Raw genomic sequence first — 16,750 nt, 5'->3', positions numbered from 1 at the left:
TCTCTGGTCCCCAACCAGCAATCCTGCCCCCATAGCAAGCTGTGTGGCCTTGGCTCGCTCCCAAGTCCCCCTTTGTGTGTCCATTGACACACAGAGCGCAGCTTGGCCCTGCCCCACCTCACTGATATTGATTGACAGCAGCAGGAGCCAGTGGCTCACACTGCTGTCTCTGAGCCAATGAGTAGGGAGAGAGCCTAGAGAGCATGCTCTGGTGCAATTCACTGGGTCGAGATCAGGCTCAGGTAATTAAAAAGGGGGGGGGGGGGGCTGCATGCAGGTTTTTTTTTTTTTTTTTTTTTTAATTAACCGTAATGCAGAGAATGTATTTGCCTTTAGTTGTACTTTAAAGGTAATAAAAAAATCCTTCTGTCTTTAGAATCACTTTAACAATGAACTTCTATTATAGTTTTTTTTTTCTTTATTTTCTTTAAATCTAAATGATAAAGGTTTTTTTGTAAATTAATAAAAGCTGACCATTGTAGGCACTCCTGCCAGTGTTAAAGCTGTAGTAAACAACACTTTGACACTTGTACCTACAGGCAAACTTATAAGGCTTACGTGTAGGTACAAGGAGTATCTCCTAAGTAAAACGTGCATGATTTAGGAGATATTCACTGTGTCTGCAGCTGGTGACGTCACCGGCAAGGGACGGCATACTCGTGCCATCCCTTCAAAGCTCTGCGCCACAGGAGTGATGTCAGCAATGTGCACGAGAGCAGCTCTCTTCCTCCTCAATGGCTCAGCCATTAGCTCCCACTGCTGTCAATCACGAGTGCCCCAATAGCAAGCCACTCAGCAAGGGGCAGGGGATGAGCCGAGAGTGCTGCCGGCGTACCTGAGGAGGAGGATAAGGGCTGCTCTGTTCAAAACCATTGCACAAAGCAGGTAAGTATATAAAAGAAAATTACCTGTAGTATCACTAACTGAACTTCTAGCTTAAAGTAGCAATGTACTTTCCAGGTGCATCAAAAACAAAAATATGCAGTCTTACAAATTTGTTTTCTTAAAGCAGCCACAACCTGCGTAGAAAAGCCTGTCCCATGCCGGCATGCTGCAGTGAAAAGTACTTGCTCATTGTGTAGAAAAGGTGGTCTTTTTTTGCTGAGGTCCGACACATCCCCTAGTGAGTCAAAGCTAGAGCCCTCCAATAGCAGGAAGCTTAGGTTTTCCTTATTGGAGAACTTTAGCTCAGCAGGGGTGTGTCGGAGCTCTGCAGTCAGATCGCACAGAGCCGTCTGCGGCACACTGGCAGGGGACAGGCTTCTCTGCTCGGGCTGTGGCTGCTTTCTAAAGAAACCAGCTGTAAGACTTACACTTCCTTTTGTTTTACCCTCCTTAGCGGTATTACCAAGTGTGGCTCGTGGTTAATTTTCAGTACCAAAAGCGGTAACCCCGAGCCACACTCGGGAATACCCCAAAATCTTACTCACCTTCCCTGCGATCCCTCGCCGTCCTCACACTCTCTCCCCACTGTGTGCTCGGCAGATGCCGGCGCCGGTCTTCCGGTTCCCTTCCCTGCGAGCGTTGCGATGCAGGGGGGTGGAACCGGCGGCAATTTCAAAAATGTAAATAAACCAAATGTCATGATACAAAGCTTTGATCCTAACGGATTACACTGTATCATCCCATTTCACCACAGGATTTCACCTGGTGACTTTTCCAGTGCCCTGCCTGTGCTTTTCTAGATCTTTGTGCCTGGAAAATAGAGAACGACCATGGCGTCCAAAAAGCGTTCCTTTTGCACAAAAGCGATTTTAGACTAACTGGAAAACAGCGACAGCGAAACGGAGTTACTTGAAGAACTGAGCGATATCGATTCGTGGGAAAATTCGTCATCAGGTACGGAAAGTGACGACAGCGACGATTCTGGTGTCTCTTTCTGGCACATAGCTTGTGGAATTTGGAAAGTATATCAAATGATTCTTCAGAATTTCCAACGGAGCGATGTGCCAGAAAGAGACATCAGAATCGTTGCTGTTGTCACTTTCCGTACCTGATGACAAATTTTCCCACGAATCGCTATCGCTCAGTTCTTCAGCGACAGCGAAACTGAGTCACTTGAAGAACTGAGCGATAGCGATTCGTGGGAAAATTCGTTATCAGGTATGGAAAGTGACAACAGCGACGATTCTGATGTCTCTTTCTGGCACATCGCTCTGTTGGAAATTCTGAAGAATCATTTGATATATTTCCCAAATTCCACAAGCTATGTGCCAGAAAGACACATCAGAATTGTCGCGGTCGTCACTTTCCATACCTGATGACGAATTTTCCCACCAATCGCTATTGCTCAGTTCTTCAAGTAACTCAGTTTTGCTGTCGCTGTTTTCCAGTTCGTCTAAAAGCGCTTTTGCGCAAAAAGAATGCTTTTTGGACGCCATGGTCGCTCTCCATTTTCCAGGCACAAAGAACTGGAAAAGCACAGGCAGGGCACTGGAAAAGTCACCAGGTGAAATGGGATGATACAAAGCTGTGATCCTAACGGATTACACTGCATCATGTCATTTGTGGTGTATTTACATTTTTGAATTTGCCGCCGGTTCCACCCCCCTGCGTCGCAACGCTCGCAGGGAAGGGAACCGGAAGACAGGTGCGGGCATCGGCTGAGCACACAGTGGGAGGATGGCGGGGGAGGAGGGTGGAGGGGGGGGGAGGACGGCAGGGGAAGACGGGGGGGAATCACAGAGGAAATGGAGTTTTAAAATCTAAAACAGATTTCCGTGCAAAACAATGTACCGCTTTTAGCACAGAAATCCTGACATAATCAGACCTCCAAGGAGGTTAATTTCTATACGTTTTTATTGGAGTTTTCACATAAACATATCAAAAATCTTAGTGCATAGGCTTGATCACACCTTTTGTTTAAAATAGGATTTAAATTCTATTGACAGAGCTACCGTAGCCACAGATTGCACTGTGACATAACACGTGTTGGAACAGGTAATCTACTGGACTACTATATTGGAAGAATAGCAAAAAATATTCAATAAGCAGACTAATTTTTAACTTACCACATTGTTTGAACAGATATAGGCTTAAACGATCGGACATCCAACCCAATTGTAACGCTGAATCCACTAAAGAAACATTAGAAGTGATTAGATATCCATCCATAGCCAAACGTTACCAACTGACAGATTTATTATATAGCAACAGAACTTACCCATCTCCATCTATGAAGACCTGTGTATTACTCCATATTGGCAGAACATTGCCTATAGTGCAGCCGCTGGACCTAGGACAGTGAAGAGGGTTGGTTAGTTATCATTCGTTAAAAAGGACACCATTATGTTTTGTAAAAAAAAAATAAATAAAAAAAATGTAACCTTCACAGAACATAAAGCACATCTGCAAGCCCATTTTAGTAAAAAGTTATATGTATTTATTACTTGTACAAAAATAAAAAATAAATAAATAAAAAAAATAAAAAAACTGGGCTCGATAGATAATAGCAAAGGTGAATGAAATAATATAGTGGCTAGCACAGGTCAATAGATATACCTAGATACAATAAAAACTAAAAAAGGTGCAGCGCTCACAAATAAAATTGAAAATGAAAAAAATCCATATAAATTCATAAACCGTGAATGGTACATAATCAAAGTACAAAACGATCAAATTTATACCATAACAAGTCCATATAAATTGCGCAAACAATGGTGTTTACAAGTGACAAAAAGAAGTCCAAAAAGATGTGAAAAAAATGGCTTCTGAGATGACCATAGAGACATGCGATCCTATATAGCAGGATCACATGATCTCTATGATCATCCCAGGGAGAAGGACGGTTGGCTGGGTTTACAGCAGCCGACCGTCCTCTCTCAGCGGGGAACGATCGTGGGCATCAGGCAGCAATCGGAGCCGCCTGACCCGTGCATCAGCTTCCCCGCTGCCGACTGGGAGCGGGAGCGCGCCAGCAGCGGCGCGCGCTCGCCCCCTAGCTGCAGGCGCGCGACCGACGTAGACCTCAGTTTGCGCAGGAGAGCCACCCTGCCGCAGTAAAAAGGCGGCGGGTGGTTGGCAACAGGTTAATTGAAACTCCTGGCTTGTAGCGGCCTGGATTTCCCCATTGCACTGCAATGAGTAAACAGATGTACAGGGTGTTTCTGAATAAAAATTCTCACTGAGTGAAGTTTATGAATTGTTCGGGCTTATTTAAACCAGAAACTCTGCATTTGTTTTGCAGAGTCTTATCTTTTGTTGCTCTGGAGAAAAAAGCGATTTTACTATGACCTTTGGGTACTGAATTTGAATGGGAGGCTCTGCCTCATTATATAAATTTAGCTGGTGTCCTGATGAGAAAAGCTGCAGGGTCTGCATCGCTTTGGAAATATTTAACCCCTGAGGAGTAGCTCACCGAAACAGAAATTCCTATTGAAGAGGGAGGCTAAAATTTGACTTGTATCTTAGTGCAGACTGGGCCCATCTCACAAGTAGGAAAAGACATTTCTCGGAACATTCTACGCGCACCAACTGTGTACAGAACATCTCCAGGTTGCCGTATTGCATTGAATTTCATAGAAAAGGAAAAGGTACATTTTTAATAAAACTGAAATTACAACATGGTTTGTGTAACAATCGTATGTTATATTTATTTTTTTTTTTTTATTTGTATTTTTTCCCCACTAAATTGCCTTTAAATTAAAGCGTTCTGAGCGGCTCATGAGCTGCTGGACCGGTTTCAGAAGCCCCCCACCCACCGGTGTTTCTTAGGCTTACCGTTTCCACTGGTTCGCCCGAAAAAGGTTCCGACAGTACCACCAACTGGTCACACAGGCAATCAAAGAGAAGATCCGCTTTGATCGCCTCTATGGCCTTGAAGGACCAGAGCAACGTCATGACGTCACTTCCAGTCCAGGTTGGAAGTAAAAAAAAATAAAAATATTGTAATAATAATTAAAAAACTTTTTATATTAATCTTTTGCTTTTAAAAGGAGAGATTTGAGGTCTTATAAACCCCAGATCTCTCCAAAAAGAGGACCTGCTATCCTTCTTTCTATTACAAAGGGATGTTTAAAAGCAGAGTGACAGCCGTTTTGGGTTTATTAAAAGTCAGCAGCTACAAAAAGTGTAGCTCCTGACTTAAATTTTAATAACACACACTCACCTGTCCTACAATCCAGTGCCCGAAGCCTCGCTTCTCTCCCTCTCCCCGGCATCACTAGTGTGGGCACCCGGCTGTGACAGCTCGCGGCCTCACAACTTGCAAGTCGCGCTGCGCGTCCAGACCATTCAATCTTCTGGGACCTGTGATGTGTCCAAGAAGATTGCAGGGAGGGAGGGGAGAGAGGAGAACTTAGGCTTAAGCCGCCTAGGCGGCCCGAGCGAAAGTGGGAGCGGGTACCTGTCAAGACTAGGTACCTGCTCGCTCCCCCCCCCCCCAAAAAAAATGACATGCCAAATGTGGCATGTCAGGGGGCCAGGAGTCCCTAAAGTGGAAGTTTAGCTTTAAAACTCCGCTTTATATTCCTTGGAATAGGAATAAAAGTGATAAAAAAAAAAAAAAGAAAATTAAAAAAGGGACAGTGTAAAAAAAAAAAAACGCGCACACACACACACACACACACACACACACACACACACACACACACACACACACACACACACACACACACACACACACACACAACACCTTTTTAAAGTGGCCCCATCCCTCTGCTCTCGCACGCAAAGGCAAGTCGTGCATGCATATTTAAACCACATTCACACCACACATGAGGTGTTGCCGCGAAGGTTAGAGCAGTGGTCCTCAACTCCAGTCCTGAGGGCCCACTAACAGGCCAGATTTTAAGTATTACCTTGGGGAGATGCAGACTAGAGTACTGCAATCACTGAGCAGCAAATGATATCACCTGGGATGTATTTCAGTTATCTTGCAAACCTGGCCTGTTAGTGGGCCCTGAGGACCAGGGTTGAGGACCGCTGGGTTAGAGCAAGAGAAATAATTCTAGCACTTGGCCTCCTGCACAGCTCTAAACAGGTAGATTTTTTAGGTCCCGTAGTTTGTCGCCATTCCACGAGCATGCACAATATTAAAGCGTGACATGTTGGGTATCTAATTACTCGGTATAACATAATCTTTCACATTTTACAAAAATTAGGGTAAAAATTTTTTTTTTTATTCATTAAAGTATTTTTTCCCCCAAAAAATGGTGTTTGCAAAACCACTGTGCAAATACTATGGGACATAAAAAACTGCAACTATCGCGATTTTATTCCCTAGGGCAGTTTTGGCGAACCTTGGCACCCCAGAAGTTTTGGAACTACATTTCCCATGATGCTCTCATGATGCTCATACACTCTGCAGTGTAGTTGATGCTCTCATACTCTGCAGTGTAGTTGATGCTCTCATGATGCTCATACACTCTGCAATGTAGTTTAGAATCATTGGGAGATGTAGTTCCAAAACATCTAGGGTGCCAAGGTTCACCATCACTGCCCTAGGGAGGGTCACTGCTTAAAAAAAAAAAAAAAAAAAATTATATATATATATATATATATATATATATATATATATATATATATATATATATATAAAATATTTGAGGTTTATAAGTAATTTTCTACCAAAATATATAGGGAATTAAACTTGTAAAGAAAAAGTGCCAGAAAAAGCCTGGTCTTAAAGCGGAGCTCCACCCAAAAAGGGAAGCTCTGCTTGTTTGCTTCCTCTTCCCTCCGCTGCCACATTTAGCACCTTACCTCAAATATATCTATTGGCCTTATGTTTTCACCTCATTTAAAGTCCCAGGGCGAAATCTTATTTTGCTGTACTTATCTATGGGGATGGAAATGTATCACTGGTCGCATTAGACCATTTTTTAAATCTTTTTTAAAGGAAAACATAGTACGCTTATCCTTTTTGCCTGGTTAGCAGTTCCGCCTAGCAGCACTGAGGTCGCTGGTTTGAATCCCAACCACGGCACTACCTGCACAGAGTTTTCATTATCTCCCTGTGCCTGCATGGGTTTCCTCCGGGCACTCTGGTTTCTTCCCACACTCCAAAGACATGCCGGGAGGTTAAAGAGGTTGTACACCGAGATTTTTTTTTTTCCTCTTCTTTAAATCCTGAAAGAAAAACCCATAATGAGCTAGTATGCATCGCATACTAGCTCATTATGAAATACTTACCTTAGAACGAGCCCCCGCCGTGCCGTCCGCTTACCTGTATGACGGGCGACATGTATAGTCGCCCGTCTTCCGGGATCGCGGCATCCGGCCATCTGATTGGCCGGAGCCGCGGTGACGTCACTCCCGCGCACGCGCGCGGGAGCCGACGGTCACGGCACGGGGCTCTGAAGGAACGGCACGATCTGCCGTTCCTTCAGAGCGCATGCGCCAGTGACGTCACTGGCTGCATTAAAGGTAAATATCTCCTAAACGGTGCATGTTTAGGAGATATTTACAGTACCTATAGGTAAGCCTTAATATAGGCTTACCTATAGGTACAACTTCCTGAGGAGGGTTTACTTCCTCTTTAATTGGTCCTACTATGTGTATATTTGAGTGTGCGTTAAAGAGCTTAGATTGTAAACTCCTTGAGGGCAAGGACTGATATCAATGTATAATAAACATGTCAAGTGCTATGTAAATTGACAATGCTATACAAGTACCTGTAATAAATCATAGGAAGTCAGGCCCCAGTAACGAAGTGAGGCTAAATCAGAGAGGAGCACAGAAAACATTTTGTTCTGAGTTTTTTGCTTCTCATATAACTGCAATGTCTCCTAATAAAGTGTATTTATCACCAAAGGATCACCAAAAATGTCTTACCCATCGTGTGGAAAGTCAACACCCAGCAGAATGGTCAGTTCCTCATTGGTTCTTCCCACAGAGGAAACCACCAACAGATATCTGGTTAGACAGGACCGGACAGGCTCCAGGCGGATAGCCTGAGGTGGAAAGATAACAAGTTAGCTTGTACTTTAAATTGTCATTGCTTTTCATCAACAAAACTTTTTTTCACTTGCAATGTGCCTTTGAACTTTACGAGGCCAATTCAAGTATTCCAGACATAATAGATTCTAAAACAATCTCTTCGCTAAAATCATAGTCCTTTCCTACATTGGGAGTGCCTGCTTTGGCCTAGCTCCTCTACCCCTCCCTTCACCTTCCACAATCAACTTTTTTAAAAGTAGCTCCTGGGGTAGGAATACCATAAATCATCATATAAAGTAAAAGCTCTGAGTCTGCGGACATCACATGCAAGATGGTAGCACCCAGCGGCATTCTCAGGGCTTTTGGATGTATACACGGGGGGGGGGGGGATTTTACAGGTAAATAATAAAATACATTGAATGCACATATGATTACATAGTTACATCGTACATAGTTACATAGTAGTTGAGGTTGAATAAAGACAACAGTCCATCCAGTTCAACCTGTGTAGGTGTGTGTGGCCGTAATCATCTCTCATAGCCCTGAATGTTCTGATCCTTGAGATGTACGTCTAAGAGTCTTTTGAAAGCCACCATACTTCCCGCAGAAACCACCTCTTGTGGTAGAGAATTCCACAATCTTGTAGCCCTAACAGTAAAGAACCCCCCATGTTGCCTGAGGTTAAAACGCTTCTCCTCTAATCGCATTGTATGCCCTCGAGTCCTCATGCAATCCCTCCGATTGAATAGCTGTTTTTCTATGCCGAGATCACCATTGAGATATTTATAAATTGCTATCATGTCCCCTCTCAGGCGTCTTCTCCAGGGAGAATAAATTAAGCGATTGCAGCCGCTCTTCATAATTAAAGTCCTCCAATCCCCTAATTAGTTTAGTTGCCCTTCTCTGGACTCTCTCCAGCTCCAACACATCCTTCCTGAGGACTGGTGACCAGAACTGGACAGAATACTCCAGATGTGGTCGGACCAGAGTTTTATAAAGTGGAAGGATTATAGTCTTATCTCTGGAATACATCCCTTTCTTTATGCATGCTAATATTCTGCTGGCTTTGGCAGCTGCCGCTTGACATTGCATGCTATTGCCTAGTCTATCATCAACCAAGACTCCCAGATCCTTCTCCATTTTTGATTCCCCCAAGGGTTCCCCCACTAACGTGTATTGTGCTTTTAGGGTTTTAGTCCCCAAGTGCATAACCTTACACTTCTCCACATTAAACCTCATTTGCCATGTCGTTGCCCACTCTGTAATTTTGTCCAGGTCATTCTGTAGGATATCTGCTTCATGCTGTGCAGTTATTGCCCTGCCCAATTTTGTGTCATCTGCAAAAACTGATAACGAACTCCTGATCCCGTCCTCAATGCTATTTATGAATAAATTGAACAAGGTTGGTCCCAGGACTGAGCCTTGGGGGACCCCGCTTACCACCTCAGACCATATCATAATATTATGGGAACATTTTTGTTTAAATAAATGAACTGGTGATAGGTTCTCTTTAAAGCACGGGCCTACAAACTTTCCTTTTTCAATAGGTTTATTGAATTTTTTCACAAAAAAAGAGCTAAGACCATAATAGGCACATCATGATTGTTCAAACATACACTATATAACCAAAAGTACTGGGACGCCTGCCTGTACAGAAGGGATAGACCCATTATTGGTAGCCGATATGCACTTTCCCCGATATATCGGTATCCGTCCTGGGACTGGCTGATATTTTTGTGACGTCATTCTGCCTTCTTAGGCTGCCTACCTCGCCTGGAGTCGGGACTAGTCTCGCGGGAGTGTATCACAGCCATACACCCACCCACAGTAGCCCAGGGTCAGCAAGCCACCCACAGGCCCTGTACCAGCCAGCCAGCCACCCACAGCCCCTGTGCCAGCCACCCAAAACCACAGGGTGCCAGCCACCCACAGACAAGGTGCCAGACAGCCAGCCACCAACAGCAGGGTGCCAGACAGCCAGACAAGGTGCCAGACAGCCAGCCACAGGCACTGTACCAGCCAGCCACCTACCACAGGGTGCCAGCCAGCCAGCCCTGTACCAACCAGCCACCCACAGCCCCTGTGCTAGCCAGCCACCTACCACAGGGTGCCAGCCAGCCAGCCACCCACCACAGGGTGCCAGCCAGCCACCCACCACAGGGTGCCAGCCACCCACCACAGGGTGCCAGCCAGCCAGCCATTGAGCATTAAACAAAAATTAACATGTTCAGAACCTGATGTGTGTCAAAAATTGTCTTTATTTTTCAAAACTTTAATTGTACAAAATATCGGCCCATAACGGCCGATACCGATACGTTGTGACCAAAATATCGTTATCGGCCCTGAAAAAAAACATATTGGTCTATCCCTACTTTACAGGCACATGAACTTTAATGGTATCCCAGTCCATGGGGTTCAATATGGAGTTGGAACACCCTTTGCAGCTTTAACAGCTTCAACTCTTCTGGGAAGGCTGTCCACAAGGTTTAGGAGTGTGTCTATAGGAATTGACCATTATTCCAAAAGCAAATTTGTGAGGTCAGGCTCTGATGTGGACAAGGCCTGGCTCGCAGTCTCCGCTCGAATTCCTCCCAAAGGTGCTCTCTTGGGTTGAGGTCAGGACTTTGTGCAGGCCAGTCAAGTTCCTCCACCCCAAACTCGCTCATCCATGTCTTTATGGACTTTGCTTTGTGCACTGGTGCGCAGTCATGTTGGAACAGGATGGGGCCATCCACCAAACTGTTCCTAAAAACTTGGGAGCATTAAATGGTCCAAAATGTCTTTGTATGCCGAGGCCTTAAGAGTTCCCTTCACTGGAACTAAGGGGCCAAGCCCAACCCCTGAAAAAGAACCCCCACACCACCAAATGATTTGGACCAGTTTGGAAAACTAACACAGCATTTCATAAAAATAACATTATACCAACAGTCACACATGGTGGTGGTAGTTTGATGGTCTGAGGCTGCTTTGCAGCTTCAGGATCTGCCCAACTTGCCACAATTGATGGAACCATTAATTCTGCACTCTACCAGAAAATCCTGAAGGAGAACGTCCGACTGTCAGTTTGTGACCTCAAACTCAAGTGCACTTGGGTTGTGCAGCAGGACAATGATCCGAAACACACCAGCAAGTCCACCTCTGAAGGTTTTGGAGTGGCTTAGTCAAAGTCCGGACTTAAATCTGATTAGGATGCTGTAACATGACCTTAAAAAGGCAGTTCATGCTCGAAAACCCTCCAATGTGGCCGAATTAAAACGATTCTGCACAGAAGAGTGGGACAAAAGTGCTCCACAGCAATGTAAGACTTGAGTTATCGCAAATGCTTGATTGCAGTTGTTGCTGCCAAGAGTGGAACAACCAGTTATTACGTTTAGGGGGAAATTACTTATTCACATAGGGCCAGGCAGATTTGGACAGCTTTTTTCCCCTTAACCACTTTAAGACCGGAAGGATTTGCCCCCTTAATGACCAGGCCCTATTTTGCGATTCGGCACTGCGTTACTTTAACGGAAAATTGCGCGGTCGTGCGACGCTGTACCCAAACAAAATTTACGTCCTTTTTTCCCACAAATAGAGCTTCATTTGGTGGTATTTGATCACCTATGCGATTTTTATTTTTTTGCGCTATAAACAAAAAAAGCGACAATTTTGAAAAAAAAAAAAAACAATATTTTTCACATTCTGCTATATGACAGTCTCAAGAAAAAAACAAAAAAAAAAAAAATCAAAATTTAACATTTTAGGCCAAATTTGTTTTCTGCTACATTTTTTTGTTAAAAAAAAAAAAAAATAAATAAATATCAATAAGCGTATTTTAATTGGTTTGCGCAAAGGTTATCGCGTCTACTAACTACGGGAAAAATTTATGTCATTTTTATTGTTTTTTTTACTAGTAATGGCGGCGATCTGTGATTTTTTGCGGGACTGCGACATTGCGGCGCACAGATCGGACCCCCTGCCTGACATTTTTGACACTTTTGGGGGTACCAGTGACATTACTACAGTAATCAGTGCTAAAAACATGCAGGGTTACTGTAATAATGACACTGGCAGGGAAGGGGTTAACAGTATAGGTGATCAAGGGGTTAAATGTGACCCTAGGGGAGTGATTCTAATTGTGGAGGGGGGCGTGGCTTCTGAGATGATCATAGAGACCTGTGATCCTCTATAGAAGGCTCACATGATCGCTATGATCATCCCAGGGAGAAAAACGGTCGGCTGTGTTTACAAGAGCAGACCGTCCTCCTCTGTCAGCGGGGAACGATCGCGGGTGTCAGTCGGAAATCAGAGCCGCCTCCCCACTGCATTGGCTTCCCCGCTGATGAGCGGGGGCGGGAGCGCGCCGCCCGCGGCGCATGCTCGCCCCCTAGCCTCTTGAGAGTGAGCGAAATAGACCTACGTCGCTTTGCCAAGGAACGCCTGCCTGCCGCAGTAAATCTGGGGTAGGTGGTCGTTAAGTGGTTAATAAAAGAAATCATTATTTGAAAACTGCATTTTGTACTCAGGTTATCTTTGTATAATTTTAAAAATTGGTTTGATGATCTGAATCATTTAAGTGTGACAAAAAATAAAAAAAATCAGGAAGGGGCAAATACTTTTTCACAGCACTGTAGGTCAAAACATGGGTAAAGAACAGCACCCATGTTGAATATAGTGGAGGAAAACGGCATATAAATTGCGGCTATTCCCCAATTAAAGGGAACGAATCCCAAGCATAAATTAGCAAGTGGCCAATAAGGAGCAGGAAACATTGGAGACCCTCTCTAAATGGTGTTTTTTTGGTTTCCTAACTTTCCAAGCATATGGTCAGTTTACGGCCCCTCAAGCTTTAGGGGGGGCCGCACTGTGGCCAGTGGGAGTAGAAAATGCGCCAGTATTTTCACTGCTGCCTATGTGTGCCTTCATTAGATAAATGTCCTCTCATTTTTTCCCTTCTTTAGGAGGATAGCCATCCAATGAGAACAGGACAAAAAAAAAAAAAAAAACACACATTAAGCAAAGTATGAGTATTTTTCAGGGAACACTAATGATACATGCCTGTGACGGACAGGGATATCGGATCCCTGTCCTTCTCACTAACTCGTGACAAAGGAACAGCAAATCTCACATCCCGCTGTCACTTATGTAACAATGCCACTCTGCACAAAGGTTTTCCAGCTTGCGGGACCACAATCTAGGTGCCAGCAGCCTGAGAGCGATTGTCACTGGGCTAATTAAGCAATAAACCCTTTACCTGCACTCACAAAATGTAAAAAAAAAAAAAAAAAAAAAAAGCATGTCATCAGTCCTTTTGCACTGGCCGGCCTCAGGAAGCAGAGGGTCAGGAAGAAGCTATTCTGCACCTGTGTCTCCCACTGTAGATGGATTAAAGTCTGGCTATGTGGTGGCAAAAGAGGCTCCGCAGGATGGGCGGGGGGGCAGGCGAAAGGGATCCACAAGCTGGGATCGTAACCGCGCTGGAATGCAAGCCAGCCCAGGGACCGGAACTGAAAGAACGTCGGGACGTCACAAAGTGGGTGGCAACATGTTTTGAAGTCAGGCAAATCCCCCTCCTCTTTTTCCCTTCTCTTAGGCTTCACAAAGGAGTGTATTCACTCCCGAAACATGTTACCACCCACTTGGTGACGTCCTGAAGTCCTTCCAGTTCCGGTCCCAGCGCGGGCTTGTGTTCCAGCATTGTTACAATCCCAGCTTTGCCTGCCCATCATGCGGAGCCCCTTTTGCCACCACACAGTCAATCTTCAATCTATCTATAGCTGGAAAAACACAATAGCTCCATCCTGACCCTCTGACTCCTGAGGCCGGCCAGTGCAAAAGGACATGCTTGTTTTTCTTTCACCTCTGTCAGTGAAACTTAACTCACCATTTTCCTTTTTACTCATGAATTCTAATAAATAGATACACTTGAATGGTGGCGCCTTCTTTTTTTCTAGTGGGAAGAATGCTCCTTACACTTTGGTGGTCATTGGGAAGAATTACCCCCCTTAGAGATAGATTAAAAAAAAAAATCAGTGGGAACTTATCATTGTTGCTCATTGATCAAGAACCCATTGCATCCTCTGGAGCAGTGGTTCTCAACTCCAGTCCTCAGGACCCACCAACAGGCCAGATTTTAAGTATTTAAAGTATTACCTTGGGGAGAAGCAGACAACAATACCGCAATCACTGAGCAGCAAATTATATCACCTGTGATGCATTTCAGTTATCTTGCAAATCTGGCCTGTTAGTGGGTCCTGAGGATCACAGTTGAGAACCACTGCTCTGGAGGAACCCTAGGGTTCCATAGAACCCTAGCTGAGAAACCTTGGTCTATCCATGCAGTATGAAGGAACGGTGCCAATTTCTTCTTGGGTTTGGGTATCCCAGGTGTTACATTTAGTAAACCCATCCATGGCGAAGGTTCCTATTAGGCTGGACAGGAACTTAAATATTCTTCCCCAGACAAGGTCAAGGACTAAGCAACTTCACCAAATATGGTAGTAAAAACCTTGTTCATGACACCCTTTGAAATAATCTGGAAAACAGGAAGGGAAACCTTCTCACCAATTTTAAAGTGTCCTCCTCCCGAAGAAGTCTCAGCATGGCCTGTAAGTGAAGCTGCTGCTCACTAGGGCCTGCAGTCTGTGAGGGTTCTGGTTCTTTAACCTCTTGTGGCTCATCCTCATCTTGGAGTAGCAGGGCAGCTCCTTTAACCATGACAAAGCTCTGCCTGTGTGATGGAAATTGCATTTATTGAGGCAGAGGTGGTGAAACAGTAAGAGATAAAGGCTGGAAAAAAAAATTCAAAGCTGTGATAAATTTCTAGTAGAAAGGGCTGTAAAAAAAAAAAAAAAAAAAAAAAAAAAAAGGGGGGGGGGGGAGAAGAAGGAAGGAGGAGGATCCCCCATTATAAAAAAAAGGAAAGCCAAGAACAAGAAATAAAACGGGAACTTTGCTCACCGTCTCTGCATTCGCTTTCTCCGATTTTTCGCATCTTCCTATAAAATAAAATTTAAAAACAGACATCGTTAGTCATTCTCTTAAATCACATTTTACCAAAACATCAAAACATCTGTGGCAACAACTTGTAAAAGGTAAAATAAACTGGATGTGCAAGATGATCTCCCATCAACTGCCATTTGTAATAGCTTCCTGGGTCTATGATCAACTGCCACTTTTTCCGTCATAGGATCTCTCATCAACAATTGCCATGCAGAATTAAATATTTAATGAACTGACACTTGGTTATGAGACATCAGTCCTCAACTGCTGTTCAAACTTCCATTTGTAAAAGGACAAGCAATCTCTTCTCCCCATTAACTTCCATGTATAAGAACCATATATGCAGAGTTGTATAAAGTACTCGAAACCCATACTTGAGTAAAAGTACAAGTGCTCGATCAAAAAGTGACTTGAGTAGAAGTACTAAAGTATTCAACATTTTTTGTACTTAAGTATTGCAAGTAGTTTTTTTTTAAAATTTTGCTACTCAAGTACTGAAAGTAAAAGTACAAGTACTGTGTTATGTAGCTATTAACGAAAGAAGTCAAAAGTTTGAACATCATCTTGTTTTTTATTATTTCAAATGCAGCTTTTATTTATACATACAGTAGCATTTATTTTCGTATGTGCTGATAATACACATGTTTTGAGCTTCATGAAACCTGCCATCTACTGTTCTGGCAGTGGTAATTTTTATAATTGTAACGAGTAACTATGCAGCACAAAAAAAATAGAGTAGAAGTATTGAAATCATCGAAAAAATGTAGTGAAGTAAAAGTGGAAGTAGGAGAAAAAAGTTCTACTCTAGGAAAGTACAGATACCGCCTTTCGGTACTTAAGTACAGTAGTGAAGTAGTTCTTAGTTACTATACATCTCTGCATATATGTATAATGGAACCACCTTTGAACAGCTATTTTCAATACGTTTCTGGGTCTCCCATCAGCTGTTGTAAAATAAATTGGGGATCTTTCATCATCAGCTGTCACAAGATAAGAGAAACCTCATGAACAGTCACCTATAATAGGACGATCGTGCTCTCATCATTGCAACTTGCATTAGACTACAGCAGTGGTCTCTAAACTGCGGCTTGGGTGCCGGATGTGGCCCTTTGCTTGCCTTTATCTGGCCCTTAAGGCACTACTCCATCCTCTAGTCTAATATCAATGATGGAGCACCATTCCTCCCACTGACACCAGTGGTGGGGCACTGTTTCTCTCACAGACAGCAATGATGGACTACTATACCTCCCACTGATACCAACAATGGGGCACTATTATTCTCACATATACCAACTACAAAGCACATTTCCACCCAGTAAAGCCAATAATAGGGCATGGTTTACCCCCACTGATGCCTGGGCATTTTCTAATCCCACTGGCCACAGTCTGGCCCTTCTAAAGTCTAAAGAACAGTAAATGGGACCTTTGGAGACCCCTGGACTACAAGATTTTTCATCATTGGCCATTTTTACCAGGTGGATCTTGCACAGGCAACTATCACATGAAATGGGATCCCACTTTAATAGTCACTCATACCAGGAAATAAGTGCTCTCCAACTGCCACACACAAGGTTAGAACAGTGGTCCTCAACCCTGGCCAACAGGGCCCACTAACAGGCCGGTATTACCTTGGGGAGATGCAGACTAGAGTACTGCAATCACTGAGCAGCAAATGATATCACCTGGGATGTATTTCAGTTATCTTGAAAATCTGGCCTGTTAGTGGGCCCTGTAGGCCAGGGTTGAGGACCACTGGGTTAGAGGATCTTCTCAAGCGCAATGGTCGCATATAATAGTGTGTTCCAATATCGGTCAGGTGTAAGACACGGCGACCGCTCATTAGCAGCTATTTGAATTAGGCTACAAATTCCCTCATCAACAGCCAACTTTA

At 43.9% G+C, this 16,750-nt stretch overlaps 1 protein-coding gene across 1 annotated transcript in view; it reads right to left on the bottom strand.

Moving 5' to 3' along the window:
- Positions 1-16,750, bottom strand: part of SSH3 (slingshot protein phosphatase 3) — an 84,969-nt gene that overhangs the window by 38,296 nt on the left and 29,923 nt on the right. The window contains exons 2-6 of the mRNA XM_082266765.1: positions 14,818-14,855; positions 14,422-14,587; positions 7,774-7,892; positions 3,164-3,235; positions 3,012-3,077 (exon numbers count right to left, since the gene is read on the bottom strand). Coding sequence (XP_082122891.1) covers positions 3,012-3,077; positions 3,164-3,235; positions 7,774-7,892; positions 14,422-14,587; positions 14,818-14,855 — 461 coding nt within the window. The remainder of the gene's footprint in view (positions 1-3,011; positions 3,078-3,163; positions 3,236-7,773; positions 7,893-14,421; positions 14,588-14,817; positions 14,856-16,750) is intronic.

The sequence above is a fragment of the Pelophylax lessonae genome (genome assembly GCF_965119305.1).
Source record: "Pelophylax lessonae genome assembly, chromosome: 9".
NCBI classification, from domain to species: domain Eukaryota; kingdom Metazoa; phylum Chordata; class Amphibia; order Anura; family Ranidae; genus Pelophylax; species Pelophylax lessonae.
The sequence above is the reverse complement of the archived record's forward strand: the minus strand, read 5'-3'. Positions and strand labels throughout refer to the sequence as shown.